We start from the raw sequence: 20,347 nt of genomic DNA, 5'->3' as shown, positions 1-20,347 counted from the left end.
ATTATAAATTCCCTAGATTTTTAATCATATTTGTAAAATTTCATTTTCATTATGATATGTAAGTATCACATCTACACATACAATCTAATCAGATTTACTCATCAGACTTACACACATAAAAGATTAAATCGCGTACGTTTTTAGAGGGTTGCTAGATAATTGCCTGACACTAGGTAGGAAAACAATTACCGACTCGAATTAGAACTTGGAGTGTCACTGTGAGAGTTCTACAATGAACAGCGATGGCGTGCTTCGGGATAGTAAGTATTCTCCGACTATTCGCTATGTGTCGTTGATCGATTGATCCAAAGAAGATAACGAAATTCACAATTCACTGAATAAATAAATGATATCAATTAATATCGATAAAGGATGAATAAAAAGTTTTCAATGAATATTCTAATATCGTTTCTTCGCTGATATAATAACTATGAAGAATAATTGCGACGATAATATTTAAAAATAAAATTACATTTCCAAGATTTATCTCAATCCGTTGAAAAAATAATTGCAACCTATACATCGAAACGTATATCCACGTTTAAAAAGTTATATTTTCTTGACGAACGACAATGGTAAAGGGAAGGCTTTACTTTTTCTCCTTAGCGCACCCATCATTTCACTATCAAATAAACGAGAGGAGGATCTAAAGAGAGCTCTCAATGACACTTCCCTCCCGTTAGTGGAATCGCCAAGACGACGATATTGGCCCAATTCGGAAACGGCCGACCCTTTGGAAGGAAATGGATCTTGGCAAGAGGCTGCGGCAGAATCGAATCGAACCTAATCCAGCTGACCGCAACAATTTCACCCTCTTACCACTGGCAAATCGAACTTTCAAGTTCCGCAATACTCGACTACCTTAGTACTCTCGCAACTTCGATCGAAGTATAGAATGCATGTATTTTAATTTAGTAATTTAAATGAATAAAAATGAAAGTTTTCAAAAGAAATATCGTATACAAATGATCTGTTATAAATGTAAAATTTAGATTTTGAATCTTTTTTACTTTTACTTCATTTTATATTTCGTTTAGAATTCTGTTATTTCCCATCTAAATTATCTACTAAAATAAAATTTTCTTTATAATTCTACTTTTCTAATCTCCAATTATAATCGTACAAAATCGATATCTACTGAACAAATAGCTTTTTCTTTGTATACAAAGTTATCTTTTCTTGTTATATTATCTAATGAAGACACATTCACTGTTACGACGATTACAAATATTTGAATAAAATAAAATAGCATGAAACGTAAGTCCTAGGAGAGAAAGCATTTGCAATCATGACTATTCTACTTCTCTTCTCTTCGCTCGTGTTTTACCATCTCCGCGAAAACGTTGAGCTTCGCTAAGCTTCGCAGATAACGCCAGCGTCCTCCTTCCACGTTGTTTCAGGACTTTAAACAGATTATGCGCGGTGCTGTTTAAACGTAAATTGCTGCTCTAACTGGTCTTTCGTCGAAGGACCGCACCTGACATCGTCTTTACCATGAGATTTTCCTGGGATAAAAACTGACGTAGAAGAATGAACGAATAAAACCGTGCAGTCTATTTTAAGAGTTAAACGTCCTACACGAAAATTAAACAATCAAGAATAATATTTTAATAATAATAATAATAACAGTAATAATAATAATAATAATAATAATAATAATAATAATATAATAATAATATAATAATAATGATGACGATGATGATGATGATTCATTTTCCTTCGTTCAAAATGTAGTTATGTAGATACCTACAAAGCTATAGCGTTAACAAATAAAATGGACGAGTATAAATAATTTATCTGCGGTAGCTGGAAGACAATCCGGACAGGTCTGAGTGAATGGGATAGTGAAGTGATTGGCGGTGGACATTAACCGACAATGAACCGTTCTATCGAAGAACCTTCCCATTAGTGAAGCCACGTGGAGAGTCGAACAGCTTGTAGTAACTCAAATAAATTATCCGACTAACTACTAATAGTTTTTCGTTCACGGTCTACAACATAGAATTTTATGTGAAAGACGTGAAAGCATTTATTGAAACAAGATTATATTAATGAAAATAAAAATAAAAACGCGATTAACGTCATCAGTTAGAGTTTAATGAGTTTAAAGAAAGTTTGGTGACATTAACTGATTTTTTAAAAGACTTTAAAGTTATTATCTTAAAATAATAGTATCGAAATAAGTAAGTATAATGAAAAATTTTTTCCATCCAATAGTCACATGAATTTCGATTGAAACAAAGCTCACGCAAGTAAATGACACGATTTCTTGAAAACATTGTTACAACAAAATCGATAATTACAGAGTAATTAGGATGAGAATCTACAAGGGAAGAAAGGATGTGTATTCCCTGTTCTACTAAATCCTGCAAACGATGGAATTCATCGTCGGTCTAAAATCATTCTTTTTCACCCAGCGAGTTCTTTAACAACGACCTGCCGACTACTTACAGAAGAAATAAAGCATAAAATAGAAGAAGCAAAGGTAAAAAAGAGACAGAGAAGAAGACAGAGAGAAAAGAAAGGTAGAAACAGAGAGAAGAAAAAAAGAAAAAGACAAGGCTCGGATCCAAGAAGCAGCCTTGGCTGCCTTCGTCCTCTTGGAAAATGCAGTGTAATGGCGCAGGAAAACCTGGAGTTCGTTGTATTGTAATACTTAATGAAGCTCGGCTCGCAACGACTCAATATCTACGGTGCGACGGAAGCAATGGAAGCGTAGCTGGTGCGGATTACAGCGACAAGAGGCCATATATTTTATATTACTCGGTTTACGATTGCACAAGATTAATGTTACGGTGCCCTGCTTATAACGAAACGCTTTATTGCTGTGTATAAATAAAATCCTTATGTTGTCTCGAAGTTCTTCTGTCGTTTTTTTTTCATTTTGCTTCTTTTTTCTAAAACTGTTTCAGTTTAATGGAACTAAAAGAATAAAAGGAGAAGAAAACGAATATAATGAAAGCTTGAGAGATAGAGATACAGAGAGAAAAAGAGAGAGAGAGAGAGAGAGGGGGAGAGAGTAAGAGTGAGAAAATGAAAACGTCATGGCGATTCATTGTCACGCAGGATGGTCTTGAAAGAAAGATAAAGATTATTATGACTTTATTCTTCCTCCTTCGTCCATCCTTTCTTTTGTCGTATATAAGCTACGTAGGAAATGTTAAGTTCGTTTTCGTATATTCTTTCTACTACTTGATACACGTTTTAGAGAAAAAGAAAGAAAAAAGATAATGCAACCAAGAAACTTTATTCGTGAAACGAAAAATGAATGTAAAATTAAAAAAAGAGTATTGAGAACAGATATTTTTGAATATAATCTGCTTACGTCATTGTAACAAAAGCTTGTTTCTATCCATGCAATGATTATCGCAAATAATTTTATAACATTGAATTATAAAAACAACGAGATAGTTTTTTCCCGAGATACAAAAACGAAGACAGGGAAAAAAATTTCTTTCGTTTAGGATATTAGAATTTACTATGCACTGGTTATTTTTCCACGAAGAAAATGCTTTTACACATACTTCGAAACTTTTTTACGAAAAATTCAATAGACGTGTTCCACGAGAATGGATTGAATTTAAATAAACTAGAAAACTTTATTATGCAAATATAATGCCTTAACGTTCCAAAATAGACTGTAATTGGATATGATTGAAAGTAAATTATGATGATTATTATTATTATTAATAATTTTCATTTTGACGTTCACATTTCCGAACTAACTGTTTATACATATACAAAAAATGAATAAATACTTTTTACGATCTTTTTATGACCACGAAAAAATTAAAGAAAGAGCAATTGTTTCGTAACAATGATTATAACGATATTCTTGAATATCTCAAATTCTTCAATATCTAAGAACAGAATTACGAAACACAATAAAGGTAAGCCGAAGTAAGCGAGCAGAAAGCGGCGATTCCAAAGGTTGCAGCCCAAGGGAATATGCTATCGAGGGATTTGTTAAGATGCGGTCGAAGTTTTGCGCGTACTTGCGCTCGGAAAAGTTAACGGGAAAGTTACGTTAAAGGTGCAAGTATGGAAGCTGGTAGAAAACGGCCAGCATCTGGGTTGCTAGGAAAATAACGGAAAAAGAGTGAAAGGTAGGAAAAAAAAGCATACATAAGACGATAACGAAACGGCTTTTTACATGATGAAAATGCAAGATACAAAAGACGAGTTTTCGTATCGAAGAGAGAAGAAAAAAAAAAAACAATAAGTGCACTTTCGGAATTGCATTCGCATCATAAATTACGTCGAAAAATAGTCAAAATTTTTGAGCTTAACAATTTTAAAGTGTGAACAAATTTTTAAGTGAATATGGATGAAACAATGTCGATTTAGTTTTAATGTTTCAAGGCTACCGTTGAAAATAATTATTATTTAAAAAATATTATCACAATTTTACGAACTTAATACAAAATTAAAAATGGCAAAATGTGTCTTTTGAAAATAAATGTTATAGGATAACAATCAATAAAAAAAAAGTGTATGTTGATACGAATCTAATAAAAATTAGCACTTAAAAATACTCTAACTTGATCCTGCTATATTTTTCATTATCCTAACAGTGAATGAAAAAAAAAAAAAAACATTATAGCTTCAACTTGGGTCAAACGGAAATACCTTTAGATACAATTTCAATCATCTTATTCGTCGAAGTCCATTCCATATAAATACGTACGTATACACGGTAGCTGTTTGACAGTCGGATGTTAGTTTGAAAGAAATATCAGACGTATTTACGAATAACGTCGATTTCTCGTTACACGAGGAAATGAACAAAAGCGGAGATGAGTCACGAGTCTATACATACTCACCGAACGAACATTTGATACTTCTGTAAAAGCGAGTCAAAGCTAAAGAACGTTATTCAATACACATTCATGTATACATTTCGAAGATACGCGATAACTTTGATCGTTCCTAGAACTAATCATAAAATCGACAATAATCTAACGAAGAAAATTTATCTAATCATACGTTTATACCATGTTGTTATCGATCCTACTAATTCTTCAAAACGAATTACTTAAGAACTAATGGTAAGTACGATATTTTAAGAATATGTGAAAGATACGCTTTGTGATTACAAACATTGCTTTAAAATAGTAGAAAATTGAATTATTACATAATAACATTACATAATAATTATATACATAATATATAAACATTAAATTATATTACTGAATACTATTTCGCTTGGGCTAATTCAACTATTTCCTTGTTCGACGGAAATAAATAAGAAAACGAAACTACATTTTGCCGCATCAATGCGTTCAAGTATTTTTGCTGTTAAATAATTCTTTCTTTCAATACACACACACACACACACACACAGTGTATGCACAATTTTGTTTGTGCAGTTTTATGCAAAATTCATTGATTAAATTAATCGGCATAATATTGTGATAGCATTTTACAAAACTCAAACTCTTCAATTCGATGAACTACTAAATAAAGTTCAATAATTTAAATTTTCTAAACTATTCATAGAGGAAGTAATTAGATTCCTAGGACAAAATTAACATAGATAATTATTCCATACATACGAATAGAAGTACATGCGTTGCTTTATTACCAAGATAACAGTAAGTAAGTATATAACGTGGCCGTTGTAAAGGAGTGCCTTACTGTCGCGACGATACGTCAATCAAGAGCCTTCATGTACCAACCTCGTAGCCGTGAACTAATTACGGCAACGTAATTAAGTAATTAACTATCTGCCGGAAAGCTCGCAGTAACGTGGTCTTCCCTTAACTTCGTCAGCAAACGTGTACGTGCATGCATGGGTCCTTGCAATTTCCAGAATTTATCCTCCAGTCGTACCATTAAATCGTCCAATTTTGTTAAACCGCGACACGAGATTTGCACGACTCATTTGTTAAAGGTAACGAGTCTCGAATGAATTTCTTCAATTGCTTACAAAATTGAATGAAATCATAATTTAGTTTCAAAGATGATACCAAGTATTTTGTACTATAAAATCTAAATTGGAAACATTCAATACATTTATTCTTGTTAAGTCGAGAGGTCGACGTCGACGAAATATCTCGAATCATTCAAACATCGTGTCTTCCAATTAGTTTGGACAATCCATACCCAATTAGTTTGAACAATCCATATTCTATAATAGATAGTGTACAATATATATATATATATATATATATATATATATATATACATATATATAAATATATATATATATATATTCTCAAATCGATCATAGATTCGACCTTTTCCATGACTCTTCGTGATTTTATAAAATCAATCCTCTTGTGTTTTTCACTTTGTTAAACGATATTATAGAAAATATCGAATTCATAGTCAAACGAATCGATTTAATTATTGGAAAAAAATTATATCGATAGTAGTTCGTAGGAAACCTTATATTTACACTACTAGTTGATGGAAATTCTAGATTTTTTCCCATAAAGTGAAAGACTCCACGAAACTAAATTCCACGACTAAGCTCGTTCTTGGAAGACGAAAAAATCGGAATTATACGTATATACATTTAATAAAATGTTCCAACACGATGAAATTTACAGGAAATATTCTGCATCGATCGCACGAAAAAGCGTTGTCTATTTCATATACGTATGTACGTAGAGGTATATGGATGTATAATATATTTATATATGTTTGTAGACGCACGCATACGATCAATTGAACGACTGAGTTTACTATATTTTTTCACGGCATCTTTTCTACCAAGGAGAAAGAAAGGTCACGAAATGTGCGTTTTATCTGTTATGCCTTTTTGTTCGGGGAAGAATCGCAGTACGATATTAAGCTCCAACGATAAGCGCGAAAATGACCTCTATTTCTCTCTGTTTCTCTCTCTCTCTCTCTCTCTCTCTCTCTCTCTCTATCTATCTATCTATCTATCTATCTATCTCTGGCTTCATAGTTTATGTAAAATCGAACGGCGATACCTTCGCTATGCCAACACCGTGCGATGACGAAATTATCGCTCCTCTATATCCGCATGTTTCAAACGCCAATGAATTTTCCTACTAGTACACCATTACCACGCTTTTAATGAATATAGCTCGCTGTAAACTCCAAACTTGCTATAAATAATATCTGTTCGTACGATAATTTCCTCCTTACCGATATCGATTAATGATAATCGAAAATAGGTACCTTCATATAAATCAAATATTATAAATTTTAGAATTCCAATACTATTTCGATCGGAGTATGTATATATTATATTACGTATATATATATATATATATATATATATATATATATATATATATTCGTACATCCGAAATGCTGTGATATTTAAGTCACTTACGGTTATATATCTTTTTTGATACGATAGCATATGAGAAATACCTTTTGATAATATATCAAAAAATAATTTAGTTTATCTTAGAATAGTACAATAATGAAAAATTTAAGTTAGAAATAAATAATCTCTTATTTCATAATCAGTAATCGATTGATTATACGATATATTTATGAATATACTATCATTTTCCAGCAAGAGGATGAAGAAAACAATCGCATCCATTGATTGGAATTATAACGTGAAACTTGCTCGAGCGAATCCGTGTCGATCGTGTGATTACGGTTTAAATGCCTCCCGAAAACTCTCTCCGTTCTTCGTTCGATCGTAGGTGGGATCACCATACAACACGCGAGAATCGATGAATCCGTTCGTTCGCTTAATGCGCGTAGAACATGCGTCGAAACGCATTGAAATCCGAACCTAGCCACGCTTCGAAATGAAACGCTCACAGTGTCTCGTGAACATCGGAAAAGCATCGCTATGAATGTGTTCGAAGCATGCAAGATATTAAATCTATTGAAATCGCAGTTCCTACGACGAATCGAAAGAACCGAGGACTGTAAAACGAGGGCGCTCACGCGTACACGATTTTCATTTTCGGATATCTATATAGATGAACATACACACACACATTCATATATATACATACGTACATACATACATACATATTTATACACACACACACACACACACACACACACATATACATATATATATGAGATAGAACTATAAATTTTAGCACAACGACGATATCGACGAAAGTTGAGCAACCAGGGGCAACGATTTTATAGAACTCCATATACAAAGATTTACCGGCAAATATTTGAAAGAAATGCGTTTGAATAATAAACTCGCAATTTCTCATATTCGCTGCTTCGTCGATTCAATGTATGTATGTACATACATATACGTGTACGTACGTATTCCTATATCGTGAATTGTAGAGCTAAGAAATAAGAAAATTCATTGTACCAATTTCTCTTTTGTTATTAGCATATATTACGCAAGAATGTTTTGTAATAAAATAGCGAACTTTTTACAAAGATATCGTGATAAAATATTTGATAAAATACAGTATATTAAGATTAAAATATAATTTAATTACCTTCTATATCCCTCCGTAGAGAACAAATCACGTCTACAACGTAAGACTTCTCAAAGACGACTAACTCCCAAAGGACCTTCGTGAAGGTAACCTACTGGATAAACACTAAGAGCAATTGCGTACGTACGAGCTCGAATGAAAACAAAACATAAAATACATTCTCGTTAATGAGAAATTCAATTTCACCTTGGATATATTTACATGACATTAGTACATATATCTATTGTAACAATATGTTCGATAATGATAAATAATAATAAATATGTCTTATTATTATAGATAATAATTACATACGTTTTAGTTAATATTCCAAATAAAAACGAATAAGAAAATTATTTCTTAAATATATTTTTCGATATTAGAGAAATATTATTTCATAACATTCTGTGACGTCTTTTCTCCCGTTTTCTCGATTTTCGCTTTCACGAATTTACTTCATCTCGTTTCATCGTCGGTTATTACATACCTCGAAGCAAAGTTCATAGATCCGATAAACGTGCGGCTACGTCGGAGAAGACAAATGCGCGCTTACGATTCCTCGTCACGATCAAGTTGAAATAACACACCAACACAGAAGTGCTCCTGTAACACCGACCATATCGAGAATTTCTCTTTACCACTCATTTACTTTAAAGACACAACGACGACAGAGACCTACCTATCGTGAGAAATATAATCGAGATGAAGGAATGAATTGCAGTTGGAATCGTGCGACGAAATAGATCTTCGAACGAGCGCTCAGGACGAATCGATTCTTAATCTTAATTATTTCTAACGAAGATCTTTATAAGATTAAATATCAATAAAAAGTTCGTGATTAAAGATCACGCTGTTGTAATAAAGTACATTGATTTATTTCATTGTAATTATGATCGATTTTATATGGATTCAAAATGGAGAAAGAAAAAAAAAGAAAAAATTAAGATTTTATCACGCCTTTAAATTCTAGCTGATCGTTAAAGAATAAAAACAGAAAAAAAACTTTCAATTCTGATCAAAATTACAACTCCCGACTATCGTCACCTCAAGAAAACTTAACGACGATAGTCCGGGACGCTTAAAATGAAGCGTAAAATCTTCAACGCTCTCGTACTTTTCTCATAAATCATCGTCGAACTCGTTCTATGTGAACTTGACTCGTTGATCGCGATTTAACCGACACGATCGCGTAAAACGTCGAGCAGGAAGATCGCTCGATCTCCAGGCACGATATTCCAACGGATAACTACCATAAACGGCTTCCTGAGTATTCCCTTTTGCAAAATGCTCGACCAGCGAAATACTACTTCACGCGAAACGAGTCTTACACGCGAGAAAGCCGAATCCTGATAGCTTCCTATTCATTATCTAGCATTACATCGACCCAGCTTGGCCGATCGCCATCGTCGTGCTTTCAAAATACTTTCTTGCAAAGTGTACACTATCTTAAATCTATTAAAGGTCTCCTAATCTCCCTTCACAGGCAAACGAGGAGAAGAGGTTGTTACCTTCTTCTATCTATCTATCTATCTCTCTATCCCTCTCTCTCTCTCTCTTTCTTTCTCTCTGTTTCTTTCTCTCTCTTTCTCTGTCTTACTCTTTGTAACATTTTAAATTCTTTTTCGGACTTTCGAGCATTAACACGATCCCATTTAAACAGCTATAACGATTAATTCCATCACATCGACCGTACGAATATCTTTCGCCTACTGGTTTATCCAGGAAAGCGCATTTCGTATTCGTCTGAAAGTCCAATTCAGGTAATCGCTCTCTTCTCTGCCTTCTTTTCGAAGCAACTTTCGATGAACTCTGCTAGAGTATTGGAAAGCTGCAGGACTTTGATGATGCACAACGACCCTTTCAGCTTTCTCAGAGATCGCATCGACTACCCTTTCTACCTTTCTGTCTCTCTATCTCTCTTTTTCTCCCTTTCTCTCTTTCTCTCTTCCTTTTTCCTCTTTATCATTCTCTTTCTCTTTCTCTCTCTTTCTCTCTCTCTCTCTCTCTCTCTCTCTCTCTCTCTCTCTCTCTCTTTCTATCCTTTGCCACTCACACTCTTCTTTCTTCCGTAGCCATACACACACTAAGAGAAAACCGCCATAGCAAAGCTCCGACTCGTTACGTTTCTGTTTGCCTCGGCCTCTACTGGCGATAACGAGATAAAGCTGCTGTAGTCGACGACGAGAACGACGAGGAGGTCTTTGCCTTCGCGTTTTCCTGAATTTAGCCTCGCCCGACCCTCTATCAGAACCAACACTACTACCATCGCTACCAACATCAGCAGGTAGTACCGACTAACTCGACGACTACCACTTTCTTCGGCTAGCAGCTTCGAGTCTCGTCGGTACGATGATCACGAACGTGCCCGCTACATCGTTCCGTACAACCGCGATCTCCGCTCGTTGAAAGTGACTCAAGCGGAAGGTACGGCGAAGAAAAGTGTGTGTGTGAGAGAGAGAAAGAGAGAGAAAGAGAGAGAGGTGTCGAACCAACCGCTTCCTCCATTGTTAACGTCCTGAAGTGAAGCTGAGATTTCTTGGTTACGATGTGTGCATTCTAAAAATTAAAAAAAGAAAAAAAAGAAAGAAAAAAAGGATAGTGAGTTTCCAACTACTCGGCCTCTCGACAGAGCACGCCATACTCGCTAAAGTCGAAACGCTCCCTTTTGTAAAGTTTCTATTACGTTCTTTCTTTTTCATTCTATTCTTTTTCTTTTATCCTTTCTTTCTTAACAGAAACAAGAGAAACGGGGAGGAAACGACGAAGTAAGAGAAATGTTGTTATCATCGTTGAAAGAATAAAAAGCTAGTTCGTTAACGATACGTAACATAACTAGCTTTTTCGATGATGGATCGTTGAAACGGAAACTGATCACTCGTGGGAGTAAAAGAGAACTTAGAACAAGCGCGATTATAACGATCATTATCGTGCAACTACAAAGATGTCTATCGGTTCTTTCATTTTCTTTTCTATTTTCTTTCGTATACGTATGCGCGCGTGAACACTTAAATGTTCTTGAAATAACATCGAGTAATTTACTGAAAAGAAATACGTATCTACATCTATTGATTTCTTTTTTCAATTATTGGAAAATGTATTTAATTCTGAATAATGTAAAAAATGAGACAGCGTTGTTTAATAAAATGATATTTTCGCCTTGTTCGCGAGCTATAAATTTTAATGTTCAAATAATCTAAAAACGCCTTGCGTTATTTTACAATTTTTTTAATTAACAGGTTAATTATAGTTCTGTTAGATTCTGCTGTTGCAATTATTCATAAAATATGTATATTCCAGTTTTCCAATCGTGACTAATATAAATTCTCTGTTTCATTTTAATATTACAGCATTCGTTATAACGAGAATGTTAAAGCTCGCAAATAACATTTGGTTCATTGTTGATGTCGACATTTTATATTTTATTTTATATTTCGTGAGTATATTTATGTGAATATGTATATATATGGTTGTTTTCTTTTCTTAGAACTGTCCATGTACTGAAGCTTACAACTGCACATTTGTTTCATCCGAAAGAAAAGAACATGGAAGAAAACAAAAAAGAAATAAGTAAAAAATACGTAAGTACGATACGTCGCGTATAAATTTTCATTGCCCAGGAATTTTTAATTATTTTTAAGACGTAAAAAAAATATTAATTTTCAAATAAAGAATTATATGATATTTTAAACCTTAATAACTTTATTTCTCGAATTTCTTTTAATTCTTTTAATTTCGTTTGTTGTATACATAAATGACAAACGAACAAAATAACGAGCATGCTAATCATTTTTAATACCTATTAAACATTTGTGAATACCTTTGTCGTCAGTTAACGAGATCCTAATTATAAATGAAAAGAGAAGAAACAAAAATTTGCTCGAGTAGTTATACCGAGAATATCAAATCTCAAAAATATTTTCAAGCCGTAAATCTTTAAAATTAAAAATAATGACACCGATATAAATAATATATATAGGAACAAACCAAATTTTCTCTGGATATGATATTGTATAATTATCGTGGCAAATTGGTTTTTTTATTTAACATAAGTGTGGGAATTTATACAAATAAACGACTTTCGGTAGTTTTCTACTTTTCCAATAATGCTACCTAATTACGAATTAGCCGGCATTGAAACGGCTTTTACCCCACGCTGAGTCCTTTAGTCCTTTAATCCTCGATTCGACTAAAACAACAGGCAACGATAATGGAAACCTTGAAACTAATCGCAAGAATTAAAAACTTAACAAAGAGTAAACGTGACGTTGAAAGATTATAAAAAAAAAAAAAAAAAAAACTAAAAGTATTATTATAGGAATAGAGATCACAGATATGTTGTATATGCTGGACGCACATAAAAATAAAGTATAATACGTAGTTTGGTAAAGCAACCGGAAATACAGCGGAAAGTTTGGAACGATACGGAAGGCGCTGGGTCAACCGGCACGAATGCAACCCTGGACTTTTGGGGTCGACCACGCAGTTTCATTCGGGCACTCGAGCCTTCAAAGCGGACTAACGTGAGCAATGTCCGAGTTTCGTGGCAATAAAGAGGTAGGAATGTAAAAAGAGAGAGAAAGATAGAGAGACAGAGAGAAAAAAGAGAGAGAGAGAGAGGGAAGAGATAATCACCAGAAACAGAGATGGAGAATGAAATGTGCACTGTTGAGAAAAAGAAAAGGATAGATAGTTTTATTCAAAGGCTAATGACCAACTGGAGAAATTTTTGCGATTGCAACGGGCAAAAGGATTTAAGTATTAGCGTCAAAAGAAAAGTCAGTAGAATCACGAAAAGGACGAACTATACTCACAATTTGCAATACATTTTTTTTTATTAGAACATCTTTACCTTTGTCTCCTTAAAATAAAATTCAGCTGCTCCTTCCGGATGCAGTTTAATATTTTTAGAATTTAAGAAAAGAAAAGAAAGAAACCAATTCAATTGAATCCTTTCGATGATACGCATGATATGAAATAAAAAGAAGTTAGAAAGGATTTGAAAAGAGCAAAATTAATTTGTAAATTCATTGCTTCCAGAATCTCCGTTATTTGAAATAATAAAAAGAAGAAAGTCATGACAATTTCGTGACAAGTACTAGTTCGTTTGTGAAGCTATTCTTGTTATAAAATAACAGAACGGAATTTTAACGAGAGGAATAAAAAGAAAAACAAAGAATTTGATTTCATTCTCGTTTCACGACGAAAGCTCGTCGTTTGCTTTGAACGGACACGACGAACGGCGCGTCGACGTAAGGATTAAGACGTGACGAAGGTTACGAGGTGCTTACGTAAACTACTTCGACGTGGCGCCATCCGAATCGTTAATATCTCGTAGTACGGAGATAAACGTGACTCGACATATCCACTGAACACTCTTTCTTTCTCCTTGCCTACTTCGACGTGAACTATTATAGATACGATCCACTTCCGGTAGTGTGTGAAACGTGGGATCCTATCCTTCGTATAGCCCTTTCCTTTCGTAGCGAATGTATAGTAGAACCTATGTGAGTGTGTGTGTATGTATCTATGTACGAGCAAGTAGGTGAGTAGTGCTGCTCTAGCAAGACCCCTTCTCCTTCTTGTGCTACACCACGAAGTTGGCAAGAGCATCTGGAGCGTTAAGGCGGATGAGCGATGTGCCGGTGTCTTGTGGCGTGATGGATCGTCCAATACCAGCCAATATGCAGTATTGCACGTGGAGTGGCAAACTGGTATCCATGCATCAAATCGGAAGTGGTATGGGGTTGAAGGATAAAAAGAAAGAGAAAGACAACAGAGGGTAGGGGTTATATGGCATACGATTGGTATCGTTGTAACATGTTTTACCGATTCACCTAATCCTTTGTCAAGGATTTTCTTACTACAACATCTATGGTGAACTGTCACTATCGACCACATACGTCACACTAATCGGATTCATAATCCTCACTTTCAATAAGAAAATAACACGAGAGGATAAGTACTTGCCATTATATCGCGACACAACGAAAATCAGAAATATACCTATTGCTTAATAGAAGTTTTAATAGATACAACATGCTATCAAAGTCTGATCTTTTTGTGACGTGTCGATAATCTCAAATAGGAGTCATGAAAACAATAGGAAGACAATAAATAGAATAATCTTACAACCGTTGAAATACGAATGAATAAAGAAACTCCAAGGAACTTAATTCTGAAACACTGACAGAAAATCGATAGTACTTTTTTTATCACAGAACCAAGAGAATGTCACAAAATCACAGAACAATCGACTGAATTGTATCGTAACGTTAATTGGTTTTGTATAGTATATGTGCTTCTCAGCTACCAACTTAAGATTAAAAATGTCTTAAGATTCGAACCGTATCGAATGAAAATTACACTCTAAGTTCGTAAAAATCATCGTATACTCACCGAAATGTAAGTGTTGTAAGTGGACGATAACTCTTGTGGCTATTGACATCCTGCATCGGCGTACCCCAAAAATCGTCTTTTAAAACGTTAGCGATTGGGGTTTGAGCGATCACATCCTTATTTCTTACAATAGCTGGGATATCATCGTGCACAAAATCCCCACCAAGAGCGTTCAGATAACAACCAATCGCGACAAGGGTAACGGCCGCATAGATGCACCATTCTGGTGGCTCGTTGCCCTCCGATTCGTTGCAACTACCACCGGCAAAAGAGCGATTTCCAGCTTTTCTCGCGTTCTGGCAGCAAAAAGCGACATTATTGCCGCCAGCCGTAAAGCCGTTGTTACGCCGCCTCATAACTTCACCGGACCGCCCAAACGATCCAACTCGCGATCGTTGAATTTGACCAGCACGCTTCTTCTTTCGCGTGACTCACGAAAACGATGGATCTCATGAGGCTCGATGATTTTAGTTTACCCGGTATCAGCAATAGAAAATTGGATACATCTTTCACCTCCTACTTAATACGTTCGAGAAATTTTAATGAAACTACGTAGAGATTATCGCTGCTATCGTGATCTCCGTCGTCGATCTTTTCTCGCGAACTCTTCCCATCGGACGTCTCATCGTCGCGAAGACAATGCTTTCTTAACGACGACGAGCTCATTCGTTAGCTCTTTGTTTGTCTCTTGAAAAATAGTCGAGCATTTTAACCTTTCAATGCATCGCCGACGGCAACGTTCGTTCTCCTTTGAAGCGAGCTCGATGAACGATTACAAGAGTTCATTATTTAACAGCCAAACCGATGTCCACCAGCAAATCACTTTATCCTCCTTTACGGTAGCCTCCTTTTAGGCGTATAATATCTTGCAAATCGGAATGGATCGTTCTTTCTAGAATTTAGTCATCATAGCAACTCGTTAAAGCGAACGTATATCGCTTGACTTTTTGTCTTTACGATTCACCATACGAGTCGATTTGCGGATGCTTTCCAATCGAAAAGCAATGACCGAATCGATTGCACTCGCGTGCTTTCGACAGGCAAGCACCGCAATAAATGCAATGCTTCTTTGATCCCTTTTCTCTTTGCGCGATCGACTATTAGGATCGATTCATTGTTCTCTCTCCTGCAATTGGATACCTGTTATTCGATCGCTTTAATCCAAATAGCATCAGCTGCGTATCTTCCTAAAGCACCTTACAGAAATCCGCTACGATCGATTCGGTTGGAAGATTCCAACCTTTCGAGAAGAATGAAATGGAATCGTTCACTCCGCACGATGACGTCGTTTTAATTACAATTCTATCTAACACTACCTCGTAGATCCCGATTCAACCATTCTCTAATGTCCACCAGAAGAGAGAAATTTAAAGCAGAACTTCGGTGAACACGAATCCTTCAATTACACTAATCTTATTCCATGAATTTTCGTAAACGTTCGTGAAAATCGTGAAATTATTGTAAGATAAACGAGAACGTTATAACTTATAAAACCCCATTGATCACAAATTTTCTATGTATATAGATCTATCGACAATTATTCATATTTAACTCGAAACACTGTAACCAAGAATTCTCTTTCTCCTTTCTCGTCAACTCTCACCTCTTTCCTTTTCCTCGTTTCCTTCGTTATATTATCTCTCTTTCCTTCCCTTCTTTTCTTTTCTATCTTTTTATCTCGCGGCTACTCTTGCGCGCTACCTAACCCTTCCACTCTCTCATCTCCCTCTCTTTCTCTCTCACCCTTTCACCACCCTTGCACCACCGAACGAATCGAATTTCTAGCGGAGTATCGCAATAACTTTTCCGGTTTCGCTTATCGACGAGGATTGCATCTTCTCTCGAACGGACCCTTTTTGATCCCGGAACACTGCTCGAGGCACCTCCAGCGACTCCTCTTCTACTCTGCACTTTAAAAAGACGATCACGTCTTCGGATCAAAATGAAAAGAAGAATGCTTCGATATCGATGATATCGTAACCTTGTTTGCACCTCGAACTTGATCGATGATCGATATCTTCGATTGATTGTTCTTATTCCACGATAGCTCTTTGACCTACTATTCAAAGATACATACACACAGAAAATACATGTCACAGATTTACACGGACACCGACGTTTTATTAAAACCCAACTATGATCGATCCATATTAATGGAAACATAGGTTGTTGATGTTGTTATTATTATCATTATTACCATTATTATTATAACTGGATTGATCATGCACGATCATCGATCAATGACTGTAATTATCATTGATATCAAACTTTGAAATTCAACAGTTTAAAACTGTCATTAGAATTTTAATAATACGGAAAAGAAATCCATTTATCAAAATAGAACTGGCATATGAATGTGAAAGAAAAAATTTTTTTTTCTTGACTTTTAATCCACTTGTCGAACGTCACAAAACATCCGATAGAAAAAGAAACGCGCGCATTTTTGTCATCGTACGTCGCATGTGAGGTAAGATCGCGCGAATCGTAACGGCGAAGACGACGGTAACGAACGCGATGATGATAATGACGATATCGACATCGACGCGACGACGATAAACGCGAGACTAAAGGACGACGGCATCCGCCCGGTTATATACCCGGCGCACTCTGACCCGCAAAGCCGCGCCCGCGCACCAGCCACCCCCAGGGCTTTCCTTCTGCGTGCGTGTCCTCGTGCGATCCCTCTCACTCTCTCTCTCTCTCTCTCTCTCTCTCTCTCTCTCTTTCCTTCTCACTTATCCAACCTCGCAAGTACACCATCGGTTCAAAGTGCAAGAAGAGTCGCGCACCTACGTCCGATATCTGTATTTGTTTACACTACTAAAGACTTCGTTTCGAAAATAAATTGTTCGTTTGTACTAAAGTTCTTTTTTATACTCTTTTTCACGATCGATAGTTCTAATGCGTTTCGTGTCACGTGGCTCATCGATGATTTAAAGTAAACGTTATGGCTTGCAATACAAACGTGCTATGAGTATATAAGATACCCGATAAAACATACCTCTCCCATTTGCAATGCCGTTTAATCGTGAATGTACTCGTAAACCATGGAAAGGAATATAGTGGAAAAAGAGAAAAGATTATCTATGATTTAAAAGATAAACGAGTTCGGTTGTCGTTCTTACCGCCTCCTTTGTTACACGTACCTACTCGTGGCAAACGGTGTCCAAGAACACTTATTTAATAATGTATCTAACTCGCGGCGATGTGTTTTCACATTTTCACGTAGAAACGAAGCTGTTCTAACGATTGTGAAAAAGTATAAATAACGTAAAAAATGACTATAATTCCGATAGCTGCTTTAAAAATTTTCTCCTAAAATATAAAACGAATATATTTGAATTCTATAGGAACAGAAAATCTTACGATCAATGATACTAATTAACAAATATATAAAAAAATTATCAATCGTCAAGTATTTTTCATTAGTAAAAAAAGAATCGACTGTTAATATACTTAAATGCGAGGATCTAATAGCAACCTAATACCAATCTAATACCAATTAAAGATGTTAAACAAACCAAAGAAAATACATCGAGCATTAATGATTCGATAAAAAACCTAAAAAATTAACCTAATGTAAACGAACATTCGAACCGGAATAACTTGATGAGAGCAAAACACACATGAAACTAAGTCAAAAATGACCTGTGAAACGAATGACTGATCAAAAGAATCAATTTCGTCGCTCGATGCGCTCGATTCATCTAATCAAGCGTTAACACGCAACTTCATCAACACTCTAGATATAGTAATACGTAACTCAGTCGAAAATGAGTTAAGCTTTCTAATAAATTTCGGTTAAACGAAGCGTGGCTAGCTTGGCTTTAGATAGATAGGTGGAGAGGGATTTCATCAAAACGCCGTAGCTCTGTAACAGCTTCCGAAACTAGAACTGAAGCATCACCACAATAGGAGCTCCATGGATAATCAAAGGTGCGGGACATTCGGCTGGTTAAAGGTGCGGTGTGCACACGGAGAATGTGGAGAGAAGGATAGTAAAGGTAAAGATAGATAGATAGATAGATAGATAGAGAGGGAAAGAGAAAGAGGGAGAGAGAAAGAGGGAGAGAGAGAGAAAGAGAGTGAGCGACAGAAGACAGAATGTATTTAATTAATGTACCCGAACAGCAGTGAGCACAGAGTACACAGGTCCTACCAACCAAGCTATCCACTCTGGACTTCCTCATTTTGTGTGGGCGTATGTATATAAACGCCTATCTATGTGTGTACCTACGTCGTTCATCTGAATGTGTGTGTACATATACAAACCATCGAATTTACCGCAAAACTCATGCATTTCGTGGTGGGACTACACCTCGAAAAGACAGAGAGAGAGATAGAAAGATAGATAAAGAGAGAAAGAGAGAGAGAGAGAGACAGAGAAAGAGAATTCAGGAAAGACACCAGCCGCAATTTCCGGTAATGTCGCACGAGAACGCTTTGACGCGGCCGCGGCCAACATCGAAACTCGTGTTCACGAAATCCAATGAAAATTCGCTACCCATCTACTGTTTCTATGCTCTTCTACTCTCAAACTACCTATCTCTTTCTATCTACATCTCCAGAGTTTCTCTAGGAAGTAGCTTCCACCCCTTTGTCGACCACCGTAGGCGGAGTTCTAGGCTTACGAGAGAAGGGCGTAAACGTTCGTGCGGATAAGAGAAAATCGAGAATTCCTTGTTCCTAAGATCACCGACGTAATCGAGATCCACCTGATTATCTTTCATCATCGTCCGTGACATTTCTGATTGCTTCATGTTAGATCGTTCATTGTACTTTCCTTTTCTCGAGAAAGAGAGAAAGAAATTTAGTTGGATTTTTCTAGGAAATTTTCGAATCGTTAATGCTTCCTTTACGTTCAAATGTTTCCAAATTATTCCAATTGAACGTAAAATCGATGACGATCGTACTGTAGCCGAATAAAATCATTTCAATGTTCCGACATAAATATATTTACTTACATCCTTTTCTCTCCCCCCCTCTCTCTCTTTCCCTCTCTTTAAAAAGTCATATTTTAGAAATATTTACGATATTTCTGACGTTATAAAACTCGTATTGATATTTCGAGAGAGGAATCAATACTTTTAGTCTGACCTTAACTATGAGAAATCATGGTAATAGCAGAAATCTTTACTTGTATCGCGGTTCAGTACGATGAATCAGCTATTAGTTCTGTTTCCTGACTGTCTTATCCAATGGCAAGTATTTCCTTATGACACGTTTCTAAGTTGCTGATTCCCCTCGGGCAATAAACCAGTACCGTAGAGCTTGTACACCACAGGCACTCGGAAATCCTTGAATGGTGCGAACAAATAGGTTTCCCACACTTTCGCTTTGCAGCGTACAAGCGAAGGGCGTAGACATTGTGATAGGAGAAAGAAGAAATTTCTTAAGAGATCTGTCACGACGTAACAAGACCGACTTAGACCATGTCGCCAAGGATACCAAATGATTTTGTTCGACAGAAAAGAAATCGTCCAAGAGTGTTATTGCTTCTCAACTAAAACGCTGACACTTCTTCGAATAGGATAAATCTAAAAAAAATGAAATATTTTTCA

General features: G+C 35.8%; 1 protein-coding gene across 1 annotated transcript in view; it reads right to left on the bottom strand.

Moving 5' to 3' along the window:
* The window catches only part of LOC122631200 (protein O-mannosyl-transferase TMTC1-like), a 147,104-nt gene extending 129,748 nt beyond the window's left edge, over positions 1-17,356 (bottom strand). The window contains exon 1 of the mRNA XM_043816593.1: positions 14,787-17,356. Within this exon, the coding sequence (XP_043672528.1) occupies positions 14,787-15,142 (356 nt within the window). The 5' untranslated portion in view covers positions 15,143-17,356. The remainder of the gene's footprint in view (positions 1-14,786) is intronic.
* Positions 17,357-20,347: the final 2,991 nt, after the last annotated feature.

Source organism: Vespula pensylvanica, chromosome 8 (assembly GCF_014466175.1).
Source record: "Vespula pensylvanica isolate Volc-1 chromosome 8, ASM1446617v1, whole genome shotgun sequence".
NCBI lineage: Eukaryota > Metazoa > Arthropoda > Insecta > Hymenoptera > Vespidae > Vespula > Vespula pensylvanica.
This window is presented reverse-complemented; position numbering and strand designations above follow the sequence as displayed.